At 33.2% G+C, this 17,582-nt stretch overlaps 2 protein-coding genes across 2 annotated transcripts; one reads left to right on the forward strand and one right to left on the reverse strand.

Annotated features, from left to right (window-relative positions):
- Positions 1-4,674: 4,674 nt before the first annotated feature.
- On the forward strand, positions 4,675-8,337 carry LFR (ARM repeat superfamily protein). The gene is made up of 8 exons (XM_047315231.2): positions 4,675-4,922; positions 5,307-5,476; positions 5,610-5,752; positions 5,883-6,139; positions 7,132-7,237; positions 7,325-7,463; positions 7,552-7,679; positions 7,794-8,337. The coding sequence occupies exons 1-8, from the start codon at positions 4,739-4,741 to the stop codon at positions 8,047-8,049; spliced, it is 1,383 nt and encodes a 460-aa protein (XP_047171187.2). The 5' UTR covers positions 4,675-4,738; the 3' UTR covers positions 8,050-8,337.
- A 1,765-nt stretch (positions 8,338-10,102) lies between these two features.
- On the reverse strand, positions 10,103-12,016 carry LOC124839416 (3-ketoacyl-CoA synthase 20-like). Its single transcript, XM_047315235.2, has 2 exons — positions 11,129-12,016; positions 10,103-11,062 (listed from the first exon to the last, which is right to left on the reverse strand). The coding sequence occupies exons 1-2, from the start codon at positions 11,903-11,905 to the stop codon at positions 10,277-10,279; spliced, it is 1,563 nt and encodes a 520-aa protein (XP_047171191.1). The 5' UTR covers positions 11,906-12,016; the 3' UTR covers positions 10,103-10,276.
- Positions 12,017-17,582: the final 5,566 nt, after the last annotated feature.

Raw genomic sequence — 17,582 nt, forward strand, 5'->3', positions numbered from 1 at the left:
TACATGAACTTGTTCTCTCTTATTGATAGGTTTTTGTTAATCCATTGATTTTGAAGCTAAATCACAATTCCAAAGGACAAGAGAAGGAGCAGTTTTATGAGGAAAACCACCACTGTCATGTAAACTCAGCCAATGAGCAGCATCTGGTGATTCAAAGATTGCTTTCAAAATTCACAGAAAAAAAGGAAAAAAAAACATAGAAGGGTGAAAAAGAAAAGTAAGGTGTTGCTTTCAATTTAATTATCAATTAGCTGAAATGGGGTCCTCTAAATTTTACTTATTGCTACCATATGAGGTATGGCTATCTCTCTGCTACCATTGGTTCATTGGATATTCTTATGTGTGTAGTTAGTGTGGTGAAGCAGTACAATCAACATCATCAGGAAAATAACATAAGATTCATTAACTTATTCACCAGAGAACAGCTTGCATCACTGCTTTAGGAAAAGTATATATATTATGTATCACAGGAATCAGAAACATCCAGGGAAAAAAATAAAATTGAAGTACAGAACAAAAAAAAAAACTAAATTTGTCTCAGGAATTAGGATCACTAGGATCTAGAGATTCTGCATATAATGCTTTTCCATTTCATGGTCTGCTGCTCCAGTGGAGGAATCCTAGAAGCCTGTGGCATAATCCCAATACAGTAAATGACATTTTGAGATGAGCAGAGAGAAAAAACAAATAAAGGGTGTTAGAAAATGAAAAGCCTTTCACTGCTTTTAAGTTATTACTTTATACATATTTGTACAAAACCAGTGTGGTGTGTTTGTGTGACACAGTGCTAGTGCATCTGTTTTGCTTGTCTCTTTGCACTGCCTTTACCCTTTACCATGTTTGCCATCATGAAATCACCATTATCTTTTCTTTTCTCCTCAGGTTGTAATTTTCTCTTCCAGTATCTCAAATTAAACACTAGTAGCAGTTAGATAAGTTGAACTATTCTCACATCAACTAATAAAGATAATTCTCAATTTACAAAATACATCATGACTCATGCTCTAAGGGGAGATGATGGTTATCTTGTTATCACATTGTAATGGTTTAGGCCTATTCATTACCCTTTTACTGGTTTTGTTTGGTTGATGGGAAATCTAATTTCTGCTACTGCAAAATGCCAAAGCAGAAGTTGTATGACATAAAGATGGAGTAGAATTACTCTGCAGCTCCTATTATGTTACGTTTTATGGTTACCTTTTCGGACACTGACACTGTCCAGTGTTGCTGAGATTTTTTATAAGATTACAAAGGTTGAGTGCCCCACCATACACACTATTAACCGAAACTAATCCACAAAATTGGCTACCTGTGTTCTTATTTGTCACCATAGTTGGTCATCATCTTATGGTGGGGTTCTTTATTTTTCTTCTAACATTATGCCCCCCTTGAAATGATAAAAAAATAAAACATGAAATGTATAATTTGACTATGCAGAAATGGTATTGGTTCACTTCTCTCTATCAGATAATGCTATGTTGTGTGGGTTGGTTGATCCAATTATTCAACATTAAACTGACATTGAAGAAAAGTTCTAGATGGGTTGAATTTCCTTGGAAAGACCAGTAGTTGAGAGAGATTAAATTTCAAACTTTAAAATCGACATTTATTATTGTTTCTGTGACCGAAAGCGATGTAACAAACGTGGAATCAACCTTAGATACCATGTTCTCTACGTTGTTGAGCTTTAAGGTGTTTTCTTTCAGCTTTTTCTTATTCTTTTTTCTTTAGTTTTACAAAAAGAGAAAATCCCTTCAATTGTTTAAAAATTAAGAGTATGGGTAAAAAATTACCATGAAATTATTCTTGACATTGATACCCCTCAAATCAAACTAAAAAGCCTAAAGCAGATACAGATAAGAACCACACAGATGTCAACTACCCTTATAATATTAATTGAAATCTCTTAACAGGAAAAGTATAGGGATATGTATGAAGTAACATTATTATTAGATCAACCAATGCTACAAGACATGGAGGGTCAAGGAAAGTAGCTTTTGGCAAAAATAGTAATCAACATTAGATGCTACGAAAAGCATAAGTTATACATGTATATCAACTGGCCCATCCACTAGCTGGCAGAGATAACTATGTTCTGAATAATTTTGGCAGTTTCATGATTAACAACAACATAGCCATAATGCATCAATACATAGTATTTAGCTATTTTGTGATCAGCAGCACACAAAAGTGGTCCTCATTATTGCTAAAAACAAGCTCATCCATCATCTTTTAATTTTCCTCATCTACTCCTGGATTTACCAACAAATCATGGTAACATTGGAACAAACACTGACAAGGTCTATGATTTGGATGAATAATTATATGGAATCTATAACTATACAGCCATAAGTAGAAGCCCTACACATGGAGCCAGAGATTTGATGTTAATATACTGTTTTTGTTCTGTTGGATTCATAGAACTATAGCTCACACCTGACCTTGTAACCTAGCTGACATTAACACTGTGTATATATTTTGGCATTTCTGTGCAAACAATCAAATGCATGGTGTGCACAACCAGCTATCAATCATATCAAAGAATATTGCAGATGCAAGATTCTCACCAAAACCAACTGATATCAAATTACCACCAACTCTTGGGGAGAACAACATTAAACAAAGTTCACCAAAATATAAAAAAAATACCTTCTCATCTTCTAACCAAAACAGCAATTGGTTGAAACTTCAAGTACCTAAAATGAAGCAAAAAAACAAACCAAGTAGGTCCTGTATGATGAAACACCATAGAAAAACCTTAAAATATCTTGATGAGGATTCCTTGATTGGTTCAACCACTTTCATGGTTTTGAAACCTTGAATTAGGAAGAGTCATTTCCCCCATACTCCTATCTAACTCAAACCAAACCCCTTAGTACAATAATATTAATTTTTACATGACATTGTATCCAAGCTTTCAATTAAGACTAAAATAATGTGTAAAAATTTATACTGTAACATTAGTAATTTGACCAAGTTATTTTAAATGCTGTTATTTTAGAAATGGAGTAGTAAAGTGTACCAAATAATTATTGATGATAAAAAAGACAAAAATAAAAAATCATGATAAAATGTTTTGTCTTCTTTTTATTGTAAGACTCTCTCGAAACTTCATAAAAAAATATTTTACACAAACTACTACTATTGTATGTACAATAGAAAAATTATTGAACTATCCATTATTAGTTTGGTGGGATTAATGTATTACAGGTAGGTCCTATTCACTCATGTAAATCTTGAATTTTTTGGAAATTTTAATTTTTTGAACTTTATTTATTTTAGGATTTATATTATTTATGGTCCTTTATGTAAAGAAGGTAAAGAAAGCCCAAAAGGGTTGTACTTAGAAGCCCAGAAACCTGTTTGGGTAAGACTATTTCTTCTCTCACCCCATTTTTTCTTCATATTCCTCCATGTGGTTGTTGGAATGTCTAAATTATCCAAGTTTTAGAATTTATAATGTATTTTTATATTGGGTGTTATAAAAACATATTCTAAATTGTGTAATTCAGAAAAGTATTTCATATTGCATATTCAAAAATGTATTCTAAATTGTAAATTATGGAATTTGGAATTTTATTTTGAATTATATAATGTAAAAAAACTATTTTTGAATTTAAAAATAAATTCCAAATTATGTGAATTAGAACAAGTTTTCGGATTATACTACTCTGAATTTACATTAATTATGCTAATCTTCAGGTTGAGGTTGCACTTTTTGTCAAAGAATCTATTTGTTTATTCTTTGTTATTCATGTAAAATCTAACCTAATGCATCAAGTTTTTAAAAATGTATTTGGATTAAATTTAATGAATTATATAAATAAGTAGATCAATAATAAATTCATCCTATTTTTTTTTCATAATTAATGACTGTCTAATTAACATTTTATGTATTAAAAGTCAATCCAACAAATATTTTCTGTTTTTTAGTTTATGAAAAATCGTTTCTTATATAGTACTTTTAAAATCACATAGAACTAGATATGAAAAATATGCGAATACCATGATTATAAGTAATAATCGATTTTTAAAAAAGATAAAGATAAACATACATACATATATATATATATATATATATATATATATATATATATATATATATATATATATATATATATATATATATATATATATATATATATATATATATATATATTATTCTCATACGTGTCTATGATATAAATTTTCATTTTAAATTATTAAAATACATTTAATTTTATGAATAATTTAAATATTTTATTTAAATTTTTGTTATTAGTTTGGAAATTTGTTTTTAAAACATATATTTAATATTTTTTATTTTTTTCATGTAATTATTTTATCTTTATTGAATTATTAGTTAATAATATTGATGTATATTTACATAGTTATATTTGTTTTTAATATTAAATATTTAATAAAATTATATATTTTGTTATTTTTTTTCATAAAATAATTATTTAATTAATATTTAATATTAAATATTTTTTTGTCATCCCCATAAGACCAATTCGTGACATAAAAGAAGAAAAACTCTACGGAAATGTAATCTGAGCCTTTCTCTTAATATGGGTATGTTAGGAATAAAAATATAGATGGAGGTACATTTATAAATATTGGAAGTATACATTATAGCTTTTTACGAAAATATCTCGGCCTTCCCTGCTCCAGGGATCCAAAAAGAAGCCCAACTAAGGTACCAAGCAAAACAGTTCGAAATCGCACCGCAAACCCGAAAATCCCTAGAGTGAGAGCGATGCAGAAGAGGGAACAGGGTAAGTCCGGTGGATCCGCCGGAGGTGGGGCGGCGCCACCGGCCAAGAGGGGCCGTCCCTTCGGAAGCGGTAGCAGCGGTGCCTCTGCATCGGCTTCCGCCGCCGATTCGGCAGCTCCGTCAACCCTTCTTGGTCCTTCTCTTCACGTTCACAACTCCTTTGCCGGTTAGTTCACAGCTTCTTCCCATTCCATGACTCTTTATACTCATAATTGGCTCTACATTTTCTCTTTAAAAATTGTATTTTGTTTTATTGTGTCTGAATTTACACAAGACACGCACTCTTGCACTAATAATCATATTTTGAATTTTAATAAACAATTTTTTTATTGTTAATGACATGAATAGCCACTTAATTTGATGTTTCAATTCGAGGAACTATATTATTCGCATAATAGCGTAGAACACTGCAAGTCCACTTTGTGGCTAGGGTATGCTGTGTAAGGATAACATCGGTTTCTTAAGTATCTGGGAGCATTCCTTTTTTGCAACTTGCAGTGTTTTAATTTTTTCTTTTTTGAACCCTTTTTTGTTTATATTTCTCTTGCAGATCAGAACAATAAAAGAATTGTTTTAGCTCTTCAAAGTGGTCTGAAGAGTGAGCTGACCTGGGCTCTGAATACTCTTACTCTGCTCTCATTCAAAGAAAAGGATGACATGCGAAAGGATGCAACTCCCCTTGCGAAAATTCCTGGCTTGCTTGATGCACTCCTTCAAGTTGTATGTGCCACCAATCTTGTTTTGAATTTTATGAAAATGTTCATAGATAGAAAATTTTTTTGGTCCCTGTATGTTGTTGTTAAAATTATTACCCTTATAATATTTTATACGGTCCTGTTGTAACTTGAAACAGATAGATGATTGGCGGGATATAGCTCTCCCAAAAGAATTAGCCAAGTCAACAAGAGTCAGAACATTAGGTGCTAGTTCTGTTGTAACAGGATTTGGGAATGAATATCAGGCGTTGGGCTCGACTAGTGCTCTCCACCGCCCCGGGTAAATTTGTTCTTCTTGAATATGATCTTTGATTTTCAGTTTTTAATTTTTCAATTAATTGTATGTTTTCCTTTTGGAGATGGGGTGGTAAGAGAATGAATTTCATTGTAGGATGATTCTCTTTGTGCAGTGTTGGATTAGGCTCTGCTGGTACAGAATCAACACAGCACAGTGGTGTGACAAAATCTCGTTTTACAGAGTTATGGCTTGATGAAGATGGTCTGTTTAATTTAGATGATGAAGGGCGATCAGAAAAACAGCAATGTGCTGTTGCTGCTTCAAATATCATCAGGAACTTCTCTTTCATGCCAGATAATGAAGTTATAATGGCCCAACATCGTCATTGTTTGGAAACGGCCTTCCAATGCATAGAAGATCATCTTGTAGGTGAGGATACCTGCTTGTTATAACCTATTATCTTTTTAGGTTTATAGTATATTTTATCCATCTGGCTTCCACTTTTTTGGTTTCTGTTCCTGATAATTTTCTCATTTGGTTTAGGCCCTTATCATTATGTATCGTTTCTTATATTCTTTGAAACACTTTGGTAGTGCTCTTTGATTGTTATACAAATAAAAAAGAAGAGGATAGGGAATCATCTCTTTATTCTTTACGGTAAAACAAAAGATGGTGGACTAACTTATATTTTTTATCAGTTAATGAAAATGCTCGATTGCAAAAAAAAAATGCATGTTGGGTTTTGGAAACAATTTTTTCAGTAATTTTGGTTTTGATTTCCGTAGTTTTTATTCATGACTTATGTTTCATGTTGGACAGGTCCCTATAGTTTATTGTTAATATATTAGTCCTTGAGGTACTAAACCCTTAGTAGTGTGGGTGATTATGGATGTGACTATGATATTGATGGTTAAATGATTCTGTATAGTATGTGCATACGTTGACCAATAAAAGCACTAGTACTACCATATCCTTCATTGCTTTTGGAACTTCTGGAAACATGGACTAATCCATTTGGCTTAAAAATGAGCAAAGACATTGACTGGTTTCGTGTGAAGTTTAAGATTGTGTAACAAATCCTATCATTCCCTGTCCTCATAACAATACCAACCTTTGAATTAGACTTTTATAAATCAGTTTTATGTCAAATTCTGTTTAGATAAAACCTACCCCCTTAAAATTTAAGTGTATTCCAAACATCTTATGTCTTATGTTGATTCCAACTGTGCTTCTAACAGGATTTCAGTTAAAGGAGAACTATGTTAAACAAAAGGAAGAATCTGATTTTTGTTGGTTTCTAGAAACTCTGTAAATCTGTGATGAAAGTTTTTTTCTCTTTTAATCACCATTATGTGCTGCCCTATCACGAGAAGAGTTTGTTCACTGTTTTATTATAATCCAAATGTTCATAATGTTGATAGAGGATGATGAACTTGTCACAAATGCTCTGGAGACAATTGTTAACTTAGCTCCCCTGCTGGATCTTCGAATATTTAGCTCATCCAAACCATCATTTATTAAAATAACGTAAGTGAGTGATCTATCTTGAATATAACGTTTGCGCAGTATTGTCATTCTCTTTTGTTGATTGATAAATTGTTGTATTATTTACAGAGAAAAACGGGCAGTTCAGGCTATCATGGGGATGTTGGAATCTGCAGTCAAAGCCTGGCATTGTGCTGCCGCTGAATTACTTGGGCGTTTGATTATTAATCCTGACAATGAACCTTTCTTGCTGCCATTTTTTCCTCAGGTTAAACTTTATTTTATGCGTGTGATGTTGCTTGTTAGTTTGTTGTATGTTCCAAAAAAATATAATCAAGATTGGTTTATTTATGCAGATACACAAGCGCTTAATTGATCTCATCAGCATGCCGGCATTGGATGCACAGGCAGCTGCTATAGGTGCACTCTATAACCTTGCAGAAGTTAATATGGACTGCAGGTTGAAGATTGCTAACGAGAGATGGTGAACCCCTTATTCCATTTTTTTTAGAACACTAACATATTTTGATTCTGAGAAAAGGTAAATTATATCAGTAATTTTCTTTAAATAACACTCATCAAGATCCCTCAAACACAGGGCTATTGATCGGTTGCTTAAAGTGATAAAGACACCGCATCCGGTTCCAGAAGTTTGCCGGAAAGCTGCCATGATATTGGAAAGCCTAGTTTCTGAACCGCAGAACAGAAGTTTGCTGCTAGCCTATGAGAATGCGTTTGCTGAGATACTTTTCACTGATGGAAGATATTCTGATACATTTGCAAGGATATTGTATGAACTAACATCTAGACCAAATAACAAAGTGGCAACGGCTCGTGGCATATGGGGTATGTAAACGCCAAACCTTGATACGGTATTCATTAGTGATTAGTTCTACATATAGTTTTGCTACTTGGACAGCTTTTTGGATGACTGGTTCGTTTGAAGATTCAAATTATATATGTACATGTCTTCTCTCTAGGATTGTACAATACCTCGTGTGTATTAAGTTGTAATGTTAATGTACTCCAGTTGTATGATGACAAATCCTTTTACTTTCTATTTTTTCTTCAGTTTAAGACCCTTGTGAAGATTAGAAATTTCATTTTAGATGTATTGGCTGGAAAATGCCCGATTCGTAGAATGAGAAATGGTCTCCCTCATGGAATTTTTTCATAACTATGTTCATATCTGATCAGTTTATTAGGTCAAAATTCAAAAACGCATCCGGGATTAACCACATATCATACATGCAGTACAATATTCAATTACAAGAAAAAAAGAAAAATAGCCATTGGTTCTACAACGAAGTTGAAACAAGAAACCCAGAGTTCTACTCTCCCTCACATTGTTGCCATGTTCCTATTAGGTGTCGTCTTCACCATGCTGAAAATGTATCCTGTTGTCATAATTTGTTCTCATAATAGTTCATAAAACATCAACGAAGCGACAAGCTTTGTTTCATATTTATAGCTCCAGTTCTAAGAATCTTTTCCCAACCACCATCTTGAAAAAAACTTCTTCTACTTAGCTTTCTTCCCATTCATTGACAAACTAGGTTAGAGAGTGATAGATCCAAAACTAGTGCCCACACTCATCACTTTGTCGTTTCTTTGCCCAAATCATAAGTTTTTGCTTTTCTTATGTAGCAACAATCATGGATGACGATTTCTATTAAAAACTCTCGAAATGTATTCAACCAGAGTAGTTAGAATGGTAAGAATTGTACGATTTGAATTGTAATTTGTTTCAAAAATCTTCTTTAATGGCACATATCATCATATAAACAGTTTTATAGTTAAAATTGTAGCTTGAATACAATCCATAACACGCGTACAGTGAACAAAACGAAAAATAGAAAAAAAGAAAATCCTTTTTTTGACATTATAAAATTCTTTACTTATCCCCTTCGTTTCTGAAATGAAAAGTTTACGTACTTGAATAATCATTCTGATCCAATATTTCTAGAGGATGCTTCTCATTGCAAATAAAAAAACACGATTTTTTCGTTTTGTACATATAAAATGATACGGATAGTTATTAACAAAAATATAAATATCAATATTTTATAAACAATAGAAAGTATTGATGATAATAAAAAACAACAGTTATTTGACATCTTTCTTTTTTAAGCAATTCAAATGACTTTATCTACATATATTAAATGTTATTTAACCAATGTTTTATGAACATATTTATTATAGGTTATTTTGTCCACCTTAAATAAGTGTTTTGTTCTCTATTTTATGGCACGAGTTCACTGGGTTTATATGGCTGTTTCGTACTACACGCTACAATTAAAACCCCACTTTATTAGTGTGGTTGGATGTACAATTATAAAATTTAGTTGCGATCATCATGATTTCAGAAATTTTGTTTAGATAATTAATTTTCTTAAAAATATTTTCGTTTGTATCAAGATTTTTTTATACATGCATGTACAACGAAAAGTCTAAGCACACCATTTTTGAAAATGAAAACCCACCATAAATGAAAAAATTGTCATAATAATTAAATGTCTCTATTTACATTTAGGAGAATTAAATTGACTGATTGAATTACATTAAGACAATGATCTTTTCCGTGATGTACAAGAAACTGAGTAGCTTCACCCAAAAAAGGAAAAAAAAAAAAACTCGTGACTTTATTTCCAACTAAAACATCCAAGAACAATTGCCATATTTCCTTTTAACAGTTAGTCACTTAGAATAATTTTTTTAATACATCTATTTATTTTATAACATATGATATAGTCGAACTTGATCGTTTCTACTAAAACCTAATTTTGAGTATTAACTTTGAAAATAACATTAAGAAACGTAATATATATAATATCGAACACAGATGTTAGTAATCATGCAGGTCATTCTGTTAGAGAAATCCTTATAAGAAAAATAATGAAATCTATGTTGAATCAGAGAATAGCTGCATGCAAAGTCTTTATAACTTGAACACACTGTTACAAGAGCAAAGACACAGGTAATAATCTTGTGTGCCGTTTTTTCACAACTCCTAAGATCAGCTATAACATTAAAAATGAACAAGTCTGTTTGGTTTAGTAAAAGAAAAAGGATGTTTTTGATTCAGGAAGCATTAATGGGTGCCACTTTAGGGACATGAACAGGAAAGTCATGAATCTCATCGATCCAAGGATTCTTCTCCTTTGCTGGATCGATGGTTCTCAAAGCCCTCCAAACAGCACTGTTGCACTTGAAACCTGAACCAAATGCAATCTGCCAAGTTCTGTCACCCTTTTTTATCCTCCCTTTGCTTTCAGTGTAGGACAACTCATACCACAAGGAACTGCTAGAAGTGTTTCCAAACCTGTATAGGGTCATTCTAGAAGGTTCCATGTGCCACTCACTTAGGTCAAGGTTCTTCTCCAGCTCATCCAAGACTGCCCTACCTCCAGCATGGATGCAAAAGTGGTCAAATGCCAGCTTGAAATCAGGGATGTAGGGCTTTATCTTGATCTTCAACACTTTCCTAGCGACCAAGGTGGCAAAGAAAAGGAGCTGTTCTGACATGGGAAGCACCAGGGGACCCAGTGTAGTGATGTTGGTCTTTAGGGCCTCTCCTGCCACTGCCATCAAGTCCTTTGAGAGTGCCACACCTATTCTCTTTGTCTCATCCTCTTCTTGGAACACACACCCATACGACTTGTCATCTGCTCCCTTGTGAGTCCTCACCGTGTGGACCAGTTGGTATTTCGCCCGCCTCCGGTCGCCGGAGCGGTTCGAGAGAAGTATCGCCGCCCCTCCCATTCTGAACAGACAGTTTGACACCAGCATTGATCGGTTGTTTCCAAAATACCAGTTCAGAGTTATGTTCTCCATGCTCACCACCAAGGCATAAGAGTTTGGATGAACCTAAAATTTATCAATATCAAAACTGTCTCTGCTAAACATTAAATGCTTTGTGAATTGTATATAAACCTGGAGGAGCTGTTTGGCAAGGTCAATGGAGATAAGACCAGCACTGCAACCCATGCCACCGAGATTATAACTGAGGATATTCCCTCTGAGCTTGTAGTGATTGACAATCATGGCAGAGAGGGAAGGTGTGGGATTGAACAAGCTGCAATTCACGACCAGAATCCCAATATCCTTAGCCTTGACCCCAGTCTTTTCCAGCAGCTGGTCAATGGCTCCAAACATCACCTCCTCGGCCTCCTTCCTAGCCGCAGCCATGCAAGGTTTTGGTGGCAAACTCAAGATTGCTGGGGGCAGATAAGTCTTCTGTCCCAAACCAGACCTCTCCAGAATCTTCTTCTGAAAGGACAAGTTCTCCTCCGAGAATGTCCCTGTGAGAGCAGACTTCTCGACGAAAGTCTCCCTTGTGCACGTGCAATCGACGTGAGGCTTGTAGCATGCAAAATCCATGAGATACACACCCCTTGGTCGGGTCATGAAGTAAAGGGTAGCAAGGAAGACCATGAGGCTTGAACAGACAGTGACCGAGAGAAGGTTGAACTTGAGATTCTCCCAGAGTTGGAGAAAGTCGTTGATGGAAAGGGTTGACAGATGAGCTGAGGCTACGGCAAGAAGGGGTATGAGCAAAAGGTACATAGCATTGGAGATGACATAGTGGTAGCCTAGCTTCACGTACTTGAGCCTCACAGATAGCAGAAAGTTTGGAAGTTTATTCCTTCCTTTTGCTGATTCAACATTAACAGTTCCCGAATTTGGGTTCTCCTTCTTCTGATCTGCCATGAAGGGAAGAAAAATTAAAAGTGGTGACAGAATAGTTTATAGAAAGTTGTTGTGAGAAAAATGTAAAAGAAAAGAGAAAAGGGAGAGAAATATGAATGTGGTGCAAGAAAATGTGGAAGATGAGAAGGTTTTAAAGAATGTAAGTGGGAAAGGAGAGATGGGTAGTGGATACAACTACCCCAACGAACTTTTAATTGAGAACATGCACAGGCATTCAATTTGCCAACTGGGAAAATATTGCGTATTTTCTATCTTCAAAAATCATAATATATATAAGAAGAAAGATTCATTAAATTATACAAGAAAATAAAAAGTATGGTTTTTAATGTTTCTATATTAGTATTGGAAATACAAGTGTTAGTCTAGGTTTTTTTTCACTTGTATGGTGCATTTTTCTAGCTAAAATACCATATAGATACAAGGTTTCGGGGTAAGTCGTGAGCTAACCAAACGTTTTCTTAATAAGTTAACTAAAACGTCGTTTACACTCATGGAAAAATGCTTTTGAAATAATATGTTTCGATTTCAGAAAAAAAATAAGTCTTTCCAAACGTACTCACAATTTTTTATTTTTTTTATAATTATAGGTATTAGTTATTTAAATAATTTAGACTTATTTGTATGTTAGGGTTAAAATTTCACAAATTTTATACTCCTATCAAAATTTTCCAATTGCATCATTGTATCACTCCTCCATTGCAAGAGTCACTCTTCTTCCATCCTTGTCACCAAACGCGAATCACATTGTCTTTTTCATTGTTACTACTCTACTCTCCTTTTTTCTTACTCGTTTTTAAGATGAATTGTGTCGTCGCGTCATCACTGTGAGCCTCTCTTTCTTTCCCATTTTGAAAGTGGCGAGATGTTCGTTCTCTCGTTTTGCTTTTTTTTTTTCTAATGGAAGTATTTTTTAAAGTCTTTTATTCAAAGTGAAGTGGCTCTATTCGTTGGCAGGGAGTACAATGATTCTAGGGTGGGAAATTGTGGAAAGGTAAGGATGAGAAGAAATTGAAACAATACTTTCTTTTTAAAAAAAATAAAGGAATAAGATTTGGTTCAAGAAAGACCAGAAGTATAAAGTATAGAATAGGCTTCGGTTATGAACTAAAGCCTAAAATCCTACATTTTTTTATTACCTCACTTGAATCCTACATTTTTTTTACCTCTCTTGAATATGTTTCGGTTAAAGAACCAATTTATAATTTCCAAAATAACTAGTGCCAAAGCCCTTACCTACACTAGTCTTACTTGGGCCACGACTTCCAATTTGTATTTTCATACACTAAATCGTGTTTCTTGTGCACACTTTTGTCCTGAAATCATTTGCAATGTGTATGACTTTCAATTGGATTGTAGTTGAATCTCCCCATTGTAACACTCATCACATGTGGATCATAGTCATTGCCTTATCAAAATCGGAGTTGTAAACATCATTGATGACACTCTTCTCTTCTTCATCTTAACTGCGCGACTCAGGCCCTCTCGCTACAAGCGTCAATACACACGACTCATCTAGCTTAAGTAGTCATATTGCAAAGCACCCTATTTGCGTCGTCCGTGCATCCTTCTAAATCTGCTTGCACCAACCCTTGGTGAGTCACAAAACATCATGGGTTCCTTCATTGCCACTGGGCCTTCACTATATCTTCCAACTTAGGCTACCATCAACACGACTACAACGCGCAACCATAATCGTCATTGGTGTGGTTGCATTACTCTCCTTCTTCATTGCGTGTGAGGGTGCTCTTCTCCCTTTTAGATTTGAGACTTGCAGCTAAATAAAAGTCGTATAAACGACTTCAGGTCAAAAATTGGAAGTTGTTCAACAAAATAATTTATGTGTTGACGTCATTCTTTCAGCTTAAGACTAAACATGTCAAAACGAGTTAGAATCTATGAGCCAACTCGACTCACCACGGGTTTGAGCCAAGTCAGGTTGAGAAATTGAATTTTTTTCTAATTATGGGTGAGAACGGGATAGGCTCACTTAACCTACGTGTTAAGCGGGTTTGAGCCGAGTTGGTCTCACATAACCCGTAACCCACTTATTTTTTGAAAAACCTATTTTCTATCTTTGAACTAGAAAAGAAGCCTTGATTTCGTTGCCTTTTCTCCCATGTTCACTGGATCAAAAGCTTCTCAATAGCAATGAAATTGTCGAACATAACACAATCGCTTAGTTGCTTGCCTTTGTCAAACACCACTGCTTGCGCCTTCTTAGGCCAATGGGCTTTAAACATTGTCTCCATTTTCGACTTTGTGCTCCTTCATCGAACACCACCAGTATGGTTTGTTGTTTGTCGCATTCTCCTTCGTCGAACACCACTACTCTAGTTCGTGGTTTTTTGCGTTCTCCTTCTTCGAACACCATTGCTTTGATTCATTGTTTGTCGTGTTCTCCTTCATTGAACACCACTCTTTGGTTCCTGGTCCACTGTGTTCTTTTGTGTTGCTTTGGATTCCTCAGGTTCTCCTCAACGTTCGTTGTGTTCCTCCGCATCTCTTCGACGGTCCATTGTCGCTCCTTTATCGCACTTCCACTCGTCCTTCACCTTCCTTTACTACCTCGTACTCTTTTGTTTTTTAAGGTTTGTAAATAATTCCAAAAATACTTTTTTAATTTTATGTTGGTTAATAAGGCTATTCATTTAACCCATCAACATGTGATAGGTTTCACTAGATTGTAAAATTTCTTACTTACTAGAAAGTGAGCTAGATTGGATTCATTCAGTTTTAATCAACTCATGGTGAGTCAACCCATATAATCCAAAATGACCAAATTTAACACTCATACTCACGACTTATACAAAATCAATAATAATAAAAATATGTCCATTTTGGTATTTTAATTAAAAAATATACTACAATAAAAATTTATGAATTGAAGTTTCATATTGAATGTGAAAAAGTTAAATATTATATAAAGATAAAAATTTATAAATTCATTGATTTTAGATAAAAAATAATGTGAATGCTAGATTGAATTATATTTTATTATATTATATTTTTGTATGATTCTTCTTCCAAATAACTACCATAATGAATAAAGTAGGGGAAAAAATGCATGGACGTGAGAGGAGGGTTGGTTGGGTCAAAAGTGTACGTTGGTAATTGGTGAACTATAAATATAATGTATATGACAAGCTATTGCTTTCTGTCTTTCCTTTTATATTATGTTGTTGTCTTCTCATCCTTTACGCTTTTGTATAAAAGTTAAACTCTAACTTCTAACTACAATTTTCTATCTATCCTTCCCTTTTTCTATATTAATTTATTCATTAGAACCTATTTTAGAAAATGATTAAACTCATGAAATGTTTCACTTTTTATTGTAATTTTTACCACTAAAAGTTTCTACTCTTTTTAGAAAAACCAAGAAACCCTTAATTTTTCCCATCCCTGCATGAAAATAATTTTGGAAAATGAACTTTCTCTACCATATTTTATTATTCATTGAAATTTATTATTATTTCTGATATTTTTTACTCTCATTTCACATTTATTATTAGTTCTATTTTTTAATGAACTTAGCTAATATTGGTATGGATATCAACGGAGGTTTATAAAAATAGGCTTTAATTACCTATGGAAAAGATTATTATTAAGTAATTAAATAGTTTGAATATGGTGATATTGTTTGATAAATTAAATCGAGCGTTAAAAAAGAAGGTGAAATGAATGATTGTAATTTAATGACAAAAATCTCTCAGAAACCTTAAAAACATGAAATAATTAGAACAGTTATTCATAGATTCTGTAAATTAAAATGAGACGTGTGAGGTAATTGTGTCTAGAATGAATCATTAATCATCCATCCAACAACAAACTCTTAACTATTTCTATCTTAAATGCTAAACCTTCCCACCAAACACCTACCTATTGGTTACAACCTCAATTTCATCAAATTTCAAAAAATTAGCAAAGAAAAAGACACCTTTTATAGGGCATAAGATTCTATTATTTCTATTATTCACATCCTTCACACGAAAGTGAGTGAAAATTGTCATTGTTATTTCTATTTTTCGCACTAATCATTACTGCTAATCGTCATTGTTATGTTGATGAAGTCGCAGTTTGCTGTTGTTATTAAGAAAATTGACACTGACATTCGTTTGAAGGAGATTGAAAAATTAATTATAATTTGCATGAAATTAGAAAAGTCACCACCCTTCATTAAGCCCTCATTATGAGTCATTGTCTTAGAACAACAAGGCCTTCACTCTCTCCAAAGCCACCAAAAACCTACAAAACCAAGACAACAATCAACTATCATTTATTACTCACGACTTAGTCTTTTGCTTACAACATGTTATCTTAAAAAAAAATATCAGAACTATAAACAAGTGGCTATCATCCAACTTTATTCAATTACAACTTATATATGTACTCTTTTAGAAAAATTATATATATATCAATAATAATTTTATATTAATATATAACTTAGAGTAGTGTATATGCACACGCATGTATTATAAGTGATAAATATTTTGTTTTATTTAGGTAAAGTTTGCTAAAGAAATAATTTATTTAAAGTTTGGCATGATGTATTTTAATGAAATTTTTTTAATATTATATTTTTTTTCATTCACAAGGTTCGAATCCAAAACATTACGAGTTCGTTTCATTTGAACCAAATACCAATTTTTTTGAATAATAAATAAAAAAAAAATGTTAGATCTAGAAGTTATCAAGGTTTACATTAACTTAGGAGTTGCACATGGAAAGATAAACCGCTTATGCATTATACTTTAGTATCGAGGTATCAATTTTCACTTAATGAACTATTATTTTAGGTTAACATTTTCTTTTATATATGCTCAAGTTCTAACAATTAATTATTGATTTAATGAAAAAGTTGGGTTACGGAACAAATATTTATAAGCTAGATTAAGGTACAAGCCGAATGTTGATGGACAAGTAAAACATCAGAAAAAAGAAAATATTGGTAACTAAGCCTTTAGACTCTTTCACTTGGTAAATTGATGTGTTGAATCATTAATATGATATGATAATATTGAGAAGTTATATGAATAATATATATTAGTTAAACTTCACCTTTAATCACATAAATATTTTTTTTTTACTTAATATTAGTATTCAATGAAGGATTTTTAATGTTTAGTAAAGATGGTGCTTAATGGTTACACTCAACACAAGTGGCATTAGTAACACATTTCAGAGTTCAAGAATTGTAGTTCTTGAAAGGTAACAGCAACTTGAGGTGTATGTTTTAGAAGCTTTTAGTATAAGTTTCAATAGCTTGCTTGGTATGTTGGCTTTAGTAATAATACACTTGGTTAATCACGAATTAATAAAGGATTAGGATCTCTTAATCAATGGCTTCTCCTATAAATAAAGGAGTTATGTGTGTAATAGATTTTGAAAATGTTAGTACAAAAATGCAGCTTGTTTTCATTCTGAAATATTTTATTGGGTAAGCTTGACTCTATAAGCTTTTATTTTCTACTACTTGTCACCCTAAAGAGACAAACTAAAGGGGTCAATGAAATTGTCTCAAATGTTAAGATGCATTATTTATACGAATCCTAGGATATGGGAAGATCTCCTACCTCACTGAGTTTGCTTATAATAGATTTGTGCATTCCACCACATCCCATTCCCATTTTAAGATTGTTTACGGTTTTATAATCTTCTTACTCCTACTGAGATGTGCATA

This window comes from Vigna umbellata, chromosome 8, assembly GCF_029865625.1.
Source record: "Vigna umbellata cultivar VRB3 chromosome 8, Vumbellata_1.0, whole genome shotgun sequence".
NCBI classification, from domain to species: domain Eukaryota; kingdom Viridiplantae; phylum Streptophyta; class Magnoliopsida; order Fabales; family Fabaceae; genus Vigna; species Vigna umbellata.